Raw genomic sequence first — 10,459 nt, 5'->3', positions numbered from 1 at the left:
TGCCAGCAGGGATTAAGTAATTAAGTGCTCATTTCAAATATGAATCTGAGAGATTACCGCCCTGTAATCTGACTGCGGTCCAAATGGCCGAGCAAGAGATGAAATTTAAGCCCTGTAAGTGCGCGCAGTCAGGTGGCAACAGTGGCAACCGAGAGACGTGTGACAGAAGATGGATTGGAATTGAATTAGCCAGATGAGATGGAGCCATGGATCCTGAAACACCGGCTCCTCAAACAAATCTGCCCGCTCACTGTTTTAAAAACCCAGCTCCGTTTGGGTGAAACGTCTGCCAAGATATGCTCCCAATTACCTTGATAAATTGCTTTTTAACTTCAAAAGAACAAGTGCATTCTTCCAGTGTTTTCACCCTCCTGTTTATTGAACTTCATTTCCTGTCTTTGTGTTGCTCATCGCTCTGTCCTTTCATTTGTTCTTCCTCTTTAACCACCCGCCCATGTGCGTCTTGTTACTTTCATACTTCTGTTTGACGTACAGAACAGAGCTTTTTTCTTTTTTTCTCAACCTTCTCCTCGCGCAAGCTCCGCTTCCAGTCCAGTATTCACTGAAGAACTTGTTTGAAAAGGAAGGTTTTCAGGCCGCTGGCGTGTCAGCATATGTCAACACCTGAGGTGGTGACAGCCACTTTTGATCGGCTCTTTCAAGAGTTTGTTCACTGAAAGGAGGACTCTGACATGCAATATGGGCTTCTGAATTCATCTCTCTCCACTCCTTATATGGAGCAGATAGTCAGAAAGCACACACACATGCTGGTGCGACCCTCGACAGGACCATTGATACAAATAACAGCATTCAGAGATCCACTATAATGCCACCAAAGACACAGAATTCCGGGCAAAATTCTCTAACTCCAATTGCTTACAGGCTCACGGGCTAAGTCCTAATTCAGTCGTCCCCAGTGGAATTTCTAGTCATTTTAACGTTACAAACTTCGAGGGACTTGTGAGACAGTCTCCGAAAGTCACAGTGAATTATATTTGTCACGTCTGGTCTAATTTCTGCCGCCAGAGAAGAGGACGCAGGAGCTCTGAACTTAACATCATGTATCTTTGAGCCTTATCAGGCAGAATCACATTTTCAGGAAGTGAGAGACAGTTGGGTATCAGGATTGATGACGACGCAGTTGCAAGTTCACCCAGCTTGATGTTGAAACCCTTGAGCGAGGAGAAAAACACGGCCCGGTTCCGACTAATGGAGCGTAAAAGGAGCGCCGTGCAAAAGACTGTCGGCGGCTGTAGGGAGACTTGAGAACCTGGAGGGCTCTCCCTCCCGGCAGGTGGTTGTTGATCTACGGGAGCTCACCTGGTTGACGTCGGAGGGAAGAGGGAAAACCTGAGCCACAGAGAGCAACACGTCCGCTGACGCTCTCGCCAGTTTTGACCCAAAAGAAAAGGCAAAAACTAGAGAGAATCCATCTCCGACCGACACGTCTTGACTCCAGCGGAGACAAAACTGAAGAAGTGGACCAAGGCAACAGGAAAAGATGGACACCCAGTGACAGGAAGCCAAGTCAGATGTGTTGTGACACACAGCGCTTTTTGGTCTTTCTTAAATGTGATGAATCAGACATGGTGTCTACACACACACAAACAGAGACACACACACACACTGCATAACTGCATGGACCCATTCATGCCATAATGCCTTCCAGGGAAAGCTGCTAAAACCAGCATTAACATTCTTTTTTTCTCTCTGAAACGGGACACCACAAGTCCAGTCCAGGCTTGTCAAAGTTTCTCACCCGTTCACTTCCTTTCAACAGAACAAAATCTGACAGCGTACTTCCATGCGTGCACCAGGCAGCTGTACATGGAGCTACAGGAACTTGCATAACATGGAGGCCTTGCTTCCTTGTCCACGCCACGCATGACACTACTTTAAACAAGGACCATGACAGTGGAACTAGCGTTACTTGAGGTCTCTTTGCCAGCGGGATCATCTCTCAGCAGACTTTTAGCATGGAGGGCGTCTGCAAAACATGAAAAAATGGACGCCAGATTCTCGAGCGTAGCTTGGCCACCAGATGGCGTCCATTTTTTCCATGTTTTGCAGACGCCCAGACGCCCTCCTAGCTAAAAGCCTGTGAGGTCAGGTGGTTGGTGATGACATCATCCTCTGATTTCAACACTTTCAGCCTCTTGTGTAAACATAGAAAAAGCATACTGAGACATCGCAGGCCCAAATATTTATCAAAATCACTTTAAAAAAGTTGCTTAGTCGTGAAGTAGTTGCTTGCAGTGAAGAAAGCTCTTTCCAACTGTCAGCTACAGTAACAAAGTACGGAGTGGACATGAAATGTGGGCGACCTTTGCGAAGGAAACTTCCAAGATATTTGGAGGAGGTGAAGAAAAAGAAAGACGGATGAAGAGGGAATGTGTTGGAGAGGCAGAGATAATAAAGAAGAAAGACTGCAGGGTACAGGAGGAATGGGGGGATAGAGCCATATGAAAAGGGAGGAAAAGAGCCAGAGAGCCTGGGAAAGAGAAAAAGAAATGACAGACACGCGGGGGGAGTGATAAGCAGACAGGAGTGAGACAAGCTGACAGCGGTTATATATAGTCCTGTGGAAATTAAATGACAGTTGAATTTATTAGCCGAGTGGAGGGAATAGAAGTTGCCTCACTGATAAAAAAAACCAAGTACATATATAGAATTAAAAGATGAAATTATGGAAAAGAATTCCACTTCTCTGTGACTGGCAAATCTTCCACACAACATGTCCTCCCCTCCATGAGAGCTGCCGATGCAAATCCTTCCATTCACATCCAGGACAGAACTTAGAAAAGTCCTGGGGAAGGTGAAGGAGGATTGTGAGGTATTTTGCTGTTGTGTTAGTGGAATTCATGTCTGGAATGCATTCTGGCCCTCACAGGACCAAGTAGGAGGTCGACATGTAGCTGCTGTGATAAGGAGAAGAGCATGGCGGAGATGTGTTGTGCCTTACTGTAATTGAGTGTGGGTTTCTTGTTGGACACATGACGCAGATTCACTGTGCATCAGTGATCGATGACGCGATGAAGAGAGTGCAGACATGGAGAGAGGTTTGGAGATACGGTTGGACCTCGAATGTTGGAGATGTAGGTCCCATGTAAAAGGAGACGACATGGACGTGGGAGAGGAGGACATGAAGAGGACAGGAGGATGATCAAGAAAAAGAGGGAGGACAAAGGAAATGACAGTGTCTGGCTTGAACATGTAACTTGCCTTCACAGTTCATAAGTTACATCGGCGCGAGACAAGAGAAGAGAGGGAGCATGTGGTTTACCAGAGCGTCCGTCATGTCGTGAGGGCGGGCAGTTGGTTAGTGTGCGAGTCGTCGGCGATGTTAGAAGGCCGGACACATGCATGTCATCCCCCCTTCTGCCTCGGGCCTCTCCTTTGCAAACGCACACACAGACGCACACATTTACAAACATCGGCGTGTAGCCATGCAGTTATGCCATTCAGAAACGGCCGGAACAAAGCAGGAGCATTCATGAAACACATGTCACAGACTCATCAGAAAGCATGGAATAATTTCTCATTCCAAAAACAGTCACGCACACACACACACACACAGAGACACACACACAGAGGGAAGAGAAGACAAGAGTAAGTGCCTGGGGCAGTCAGGGAAGAAAACACTTCGACAGGTATCTCACTGAAAATAAACCAGTTGTAGTTATGGCTAAAGAGAAATAGACGTTATCAACATCTGCCGTAAAGATTTCAGTCCACCAACCATTGAAGAGAAAAGCCTGTGGAGATAAACTTCCCAACTCCGTCTTTTGTTGGGTCGACGCTACGACCGAGAGATGCCGAGAGCTTCCTCAGCCAGAGCTAAGCATGTAGTCATCTAACATGGACGTGGAGTAATGGGATAGCCAAATGAAAATGTTGGTAAAGGAGGTGCGAAAGAGAAGAAGGGAAAGAAGGGGATCACGACTTTTTTTTTTTAAAAAAGGGGAAGCAAGTAACAGACAAGCTGAGGAAAGATGGAAAAAAGCGGAAGTGTTTACCAGCAGGCAGCGTGACGTTTGGGACGTTAGCGTTTCATACGTTTGTTCCTCACAGTTGATCTTAACGTCAGCATCAGGTGGGTTTTCAATGATACACAGGCTGCTGCGCTGTAAATCCAGCCACATTCCTGAGACAGTGTCAAGGTAGTCACGGCTGAACAGTGCTGTGTCTGTCTGTAGAAGGACGAGCAACTGCCACAGCTCAACAACAGCAATGCTTGCAGTCATTTTCACGTCTACTTCCTCCCACTTAGATCTCGCTCCCATCCTGAGATGGACCATGGGACTGTCGTGATCATGATTGATGTGTGATGTCAGAGTCGAGACAAAATAAAATGCCACATAGCAGCACTATCAAAACACTGCTTTCAGCTCTGTTCAGATGTCACCAACGTGGATTGTTGTCGTCTGTACAAACAAAATGAACATGAAAACATTTTAATTCCCAACAGCTCCGTAAGATCCGAGCTGTCACACTGAAGTTGTCAGTTCAATCCATGTGTTTTTGACTCTCTCCACAAACTCAGATGGCACATGACTGAGGTGAGCGTTCACCTTCCCTCAGAGAGGTTGGGACTGGTCTATTTTTAATGTTTTAAATGTTGTCAGTGTCAGGACGTAAAGAGGGATGAGGAGGTAAAGTGATCAAGCACATTCATGCCATCGACAACTATCCGCTGTTGTTAAAATAAAAAGGGCTCCTTCTCAAAAGCAAACAGGAATAGATGGACTGGTCAGAGAATTCAGAGGTTAAAGTAAAATATGAAGTGAACTGTTGCGACATGTAAAGCCAGAAACATTTTTCAAGTATGGAAATTGGAAATCCAACCTGAAGCGTTCAAACCAGTCGGGTTTGCCTGTGCTCAAGAGCAAACCTTGCAATGCACATAGCTGCAGGTATTTCCTGCACTGTGCGTTGGACCATGAAAGTTGCTTCAGACTGGATCTTCTTTTCAAACATACTTGGAGGCAAGTCAGAGAGCAGATCATAAACAAAAGTTCTCTTCGGACTTGGATCAGATACCAAAATAGAAGAAGTAGGTTGTGGTCATTCAGCTTCAACACCTCATGACCCTCCTGCTTCCCGTTTTTAGGATTTAAAGAGCAGCGATGAGCAAAGAAAGTGTCGAATTGGTGCATGTTTTTAAAGCTGAAAATTCTCACCTTTGTTATCTGCACTGATGCTGAGGGATGAAGTGGATGATATTAGCATTTTATCGCCCGTAACTAAGAGCATAGTAAGTTGTTATGTACAATAGGAGGTGCCACCTGACTGACTGTGGCAGTATGGAGGGTTTATACATAAACAGAGCACGACCACAGTCAGGCCACTATAAGCTCACACACCACATCTTATGGTGAATAATGCCGTGGCATATTCGTATACCATCGTTTGTGTTGAACTCTTAGGCGTTCAGTGACACATGTACCTAACACATTACACATAAAAAAGTATCACAACATCTACATTGAATTTATACATACATAGATGAGAAGAGCAGATCATTTAAAAGACACTAGTGACATTTTTATCCCTCTTCCCAACCAAACATTAATAGTTGTTTATTTATGAGGACATGCAACCATTTTCCACCGCGAGTTATAAATGTCTTATTAAAAATAAATAGCAAAATAAATCAAAATACATTTCTGCACAGAATTGTAGACCCACAAATTCAAGTCTATAATTGCCCGATCAGTTTTTCTCACAAGATAAAGTGACTGAAATGAATCATTTTAACAACAGCTTTTATGGATTAAAAGTGACGGATGAGTCACTCATCTTTTCCTTGAATTATTTGGTCAATTTTAAAGGTCACTTTTTGACTGGCATTCAAAGGAACCAGCTACAACTAATGTGAAGGTTCTGGAGAGTGCAGGTGCTGATCCTCACACACCGGCCCACAGAGCTGCACACACATGCGGTGGTTAAAGGAACCACAGCGAGGATGCTCGCCCTCGGCTCAGTCGCGACAACCCCACTTTTTAATCAGGACAGGAATGCTTGGCCCTGCAGCCATCGCCCCGAACAAACAACTGCTGACAAGCACTCTTCCAAACCACAACACAAGCGGCCATCGATCCGCAGGTGAGCGCTCACTCCAGCCAGTCGCGACTGAGATACTGGACCCATACTCGCTCTGCTCAGATGCAACAACATGATATTGGCGACACATCAATCCGATGGAATCTAGTCACAGTTAGCTCATTTCAAACAAAGGTAAAATCGTTTGTATCAGCATCAGAAGTCACCGCTACAGTTTCGCATGCACAGCTTGAAGCTTCCTGTACATGAGGAAAGGAAACCCACAAATCCACTTACAGTGAACCATTTCCTCATAAAGATTTTGGTGTCTGTGCAGACGCACACATGCCGAACAACGCAAGACAGACGTGCCGTTCACGCTGCAGCAGGTTCGCCAGACCAGATTACTGGAGGAGCTTTCTGGTCCACCTGCATTCTCCCACTCTGTGTCTTGAAACCCCACAGACTCACAATGAGAGCTATCAACAGAATCATCCCGATTGTGAATCGGCCCACACGCGGTACTTGTTGTCATTACATAAGCAACTTTCAACACCGTACGGCAACAGTCCTGTATTGTAAACACCACTTGTTCTGCGTACCTGCAGTTTTGTCAGCCACATCAAATGTTCACAACGTAATTCGATGAAGTCTTTTTTCAACTGCCACTTAAAAGTCCCAAGTTCTTTCTGGCAACATCCTTCACTCGACGATGAAGAAACCTTTCCTCTTTTGTGAGGCTTGGTTTGCTCAGAGTAAACTTGACGCAGAGGGAGCAACGGCTCTGGATTGTGCAAAGTGACACTTCTGCTCTTGAAACACAAAAGGGGAAGGTACTCCAAGTTCATAGGTAAATGAAAGAAGCTTCGAATTTGGTAGAGAAGGCAAGACATGGCACATGTAATAACAATGGAATATACATGATAATGAATACTTAATTATTTTTGTTCAATTTAAAACATAACTATGGATCATAGTGTAACAGTCACTTATTCATATTTTTAAATATACATTATTATTTGATTCCCTTTATATTTAGACACAGATTTTGGGAAGTAAAGCCAAAGTTCAATTCTGTTTTATTCATGTTTTAATCTTTGTTACATAATGATGTAATGATGAGTGAGGGAGTTACTCATGCTTTGTGCAAGTCGAAAACCAGTGAAGCTCAACAGCGAGAATACTAGGACAGTTCGAGAAACTTCTGGTTTGTTTGTCCAAGATTTTGAGCAGATATTTCCAATAAACTGCTGCCAATTCCAAAGGGACGACTCTCGAGTCGAAAGACTTGTGAGCTGAGGCCGTGACATCACCGTTTCCTAAAAGCAGTGGCTGAGCTGACCAGATTTCTATACCGATCTTGACTGGAACCAGGTATAAAAACTGAAAGCTCTGACTGGAAACACAAGGGTGAAACTCCCAGTCAGACCCTTCCTCACCAAACTTTTGTGGATATGAATGACACGGGCCACTGGCCCTCCTGCAATATCACCCCGTGTTTTTCTGCAAAGAAGGCAAGCGATAGACGTGAAAGGAGAGGAGGAAGGCGAGGATGTGGTCGTGATGTCGAGGTGTGACTCGGTGGAGGATGTTGTGGTAACCCCTGATAGAAGAAAACCCAACTTGATGCCACCATGCTCAAGACCTGGCAAAGTTCTGACGGTCGTACTCCAGCGGTTACAAGCATTGAGCAAGAGAAGAAGACCAGACGTTGCTGTCTTGTTGACAGACAGAACATGACTTTAGACTCAGTCAGACATCACATAGTTCAGCGTAACTGCGAGTTCATTCATTCACAAAAGTGACACATGCTGGAGCAGGCAGACAACATGTTTGACTCAAAATGTCAACGTTGGATTTCAGCTATATTTAGAGGCAGCACTTAAAGAATAAGAGCACTAACACTGTATTTTGGAGAAACTGGGACAGAACTTGGACATCAGTGCGAGAGAATACAAGAGTAGAGAGAGAGATAGAAGGGTGATATTCAAAAGACACAGCTGTGTTAGGAATCAAGGCGTCAAAATAGGAAGCAAGAAAACGAAGGGGGAGGGAAGGAAGGAAGGAAGGAGGGAGGGAGAGAGAGAGAGGGGAGGATTCACGGACGGCTCCTCGCAGCGGAGAGAAGCCCCGCCGCAGCCCGCGGACCAGGAGAGATGAATGAAACCGAGGCCAGCGCTCGGAGCTCCCTCCCCGCCTGCGGCTGCGGCTGCGGCTCGTCCCCGCAGCCCGACACATACTCACAATCTTGGCATGAAACAGGTCCGGAGGGCGGCTTCCGCTGCGCTTTCGGAGGCACATCCGTGTTCCTGGCTCCTCGGCAGTCGCTCGGCGTCTTTGACTCCACTGTATTTTCCCTCGTTATCCAGCTGCGCCGCTGTATCGGAAGAAGAAGGAGTCCTCCTCCTCCTCCTCCTCCCCCTTTCTACCGCTCTCCTCCTGCTCGGGTTTTTCCCAGAGAGAGAGAGAGAGAGAAGGAGAGACGACGCCGGTGAATGAGAGAGAGATAGAGAGAGAGAGAGAGAGAGAGAGAGAGGGAGGCCAACCTGGCGCATGCGCAGTAACACGAGCCCGTCGGAGCAGGGGGCACCTTCTTCATGTCATTTACGAGTGTTTTTTTAACACCCAGCAGACACATTGGATGTGCTAAAGTCAATGTATTCATAAAATATGACAAAAAAAGTTCGTCACTGTCCAGTCTGCCTCTCAAATCAGCGCATTTCGAGTTTGACTTTCGACAGCACAAGTTCAAAACCACTGAAAACTAGTGTCGGTGTCGCAGTCGGGTCTCGTTTGATGAGCATGTCATGAAGCGACTCGAAGATGATATGACGAAAAGTTAGGAACCGGGTCAGACCAACACATTTACAGGCCTCTCTTTAAGTTTTCTGGGGGTTTGGCAATCCTGTTAAACCCGTAATGACACATCAGTGACACATGTTCCTGTGCGTTTTGTTGCAGCTGAAATTCAAGCGATGAAAAGCTTCGACTTTAGGGGGCGCCAGACACCAAGAAGTGACACGAGAGAGCGCGAGGTGAAACGAAAAGGGACGATTATCTGAGGCACAGTGGAGTCGGGAGCCATTTCAGCAGCCGGAATGTTCATCAGAAGAGGCGTGTTTTGACGCGTATGCCTGACTTGGCTGTTAGTTTTGATCGGCGAGACGGCAGCGCCTCCTGCCGGGAGCTGCCTCTCTTATCAGCGGGCGACCTTTGGCCTCTGAGCTCACTGTCAGCAGGGATTGCAGGGAAGGTTCTTTGAAGATCCGAAAACTATAAAGCCAGTGTGACTTTTCTCTTTAGAGGATTACACGGGGGAAGTTTGATCCAAAATGAATCCCTCACGTTGCACTTGTTGAGCGTGGATGCGTCTGCCACCACACGGGGGCGCTGAAGATGCATATTAATGCAGCAAAGCTCGAACGTTACATTCGCTCAGTTTGTCCTCTCAGCATTCAGGGCTTTTGGAGTTGTTTTTATAACCTTTATCACGCGGCAGAAGTCAACCAAGCTCGCGCTAATTGCTGGGCCGGAGCACAGGACCGCTCATTTGCCTCCAGCAGGTCGACTGATCCGACCTCTGCACTGCAGCAGGACCTCAGAGGAGCCTCCATCACTTCATGAGATGGAGGCTCCTCTGAGCTCTGCACTGCAGCAGGACCTCAGAGGAGCCTCCATCACTTCATGAGATGAAGCCAAGCTTACTCACTCAAGGTACTCACAATTGCAGTGACGGGAAATGCCACAGAACGGTGGATATGTTTTGTAAAAAGAGGTCCATGTTTATAGTGTAAAACTGTATATTTCACCGAGCAACTGTTTAAATGAAATCTATGGCCCTGAAGAGGCTGTTATCTGTGAGTCAGGTGTTGACATCACTGTGCAAGTGGTTTCACTGCGACAGACGGCTTCTCACCGAAGCCTCCTGAAGACAGTGGGCACACCCAGAAGCTAATAAACCTCGGGTCACAATCCCCCGAAGACACCAGCGTGGTACAGAGAAGGCAATTTCAGGTGACAGATAGCCGCATCCATACGCCGGATTTATTATTTGTCGGCAGGTATTTGGGCCCTCTGACACCTGTCACGAACCATCACAGCAGGCTGAATCAGATAAACATGAGAAAACACGGCACATGTGTGGGAAATGGAACTTATATGGAATTGTTATTTATCCCGACCAACAGCACTGGGGTTATAATGTTACCTTCCAGTCCGGCGCTACCTCAAACCAGAGGGAAACGTAATCTCATCACGCGACGGGGAGCCAGAGATCCGAGGAGGCATATGGAAATTTATTACATTTTCCGCCGACTTGTGGGGCTCAATTGAAGTCCATTCATCAACAGCCTGCGCTGTACATGATATATGTCATGGTGAGCTGAGGTACTTGGTATGAATAGTTCCTGATTTTCTG

The 10,459-nt window shown here is 46.3% G+C and overlaps 1 protein-coding gene across 6 annotated transcripts in view; it reads right to left on the bottom strand.

Moving 5' to 3' along the window:
- Window positions 1-8,525, bottom strand: part of rgs19 (regulator of G protein signaling 19) — a 14,880-nt gene extending 6,355 nt beyond the window's left edge. The window contains exons 1-2 of one of the 6 annotated variants that reach the window (XM_053849842.1): window positions 8,287-8,525; window positions 3,284-3,394 (exon numbers count right to left, since the gene is read on the bottom strand). In XM_053849842.1, coding sequence (XP_053705817.1) covers window positions 3,284-3,298 — 15 coding nt within the window. In that variant the 5' untranslated portion in view covers window positions 3,299-3,394; window positions 8,287-8,525. Of the gene's footprint in view, window positions 1-1,320; window positions 8,267-8,286 lie in introns of those variants that run through there. The other 5 variants (XM_053849843.1, XM_053849840.1, XM_053849844.1 and 2 more) reach the window with 5 other exon arrangements.
- Between the last annotated feature and the right edge of the window lie 1,934 nt (window positions 8,526-10,459).

The sequence above is a fragment of the Synchiropus splendidus genome, chromosome 18 (assembly GCF_027744825.2).
Source record: "Synchiropus splendidus isolate RoL2022-P1 chromosome 18, RoL_Sspl_1.0, whole genome shotgun sequence".
Classification (NCBI taxonomy): Eukaryota; Metazoa; Chordata; class Actinopteri; order Syngnathiformes; family Callionymidae; genus Synchiropus; species Synchiropus splendidus.
Note: the sequence above shows the minus strand (reverse complement) of the source record. Positions and strands in the feature narration are given on the sequence as shown.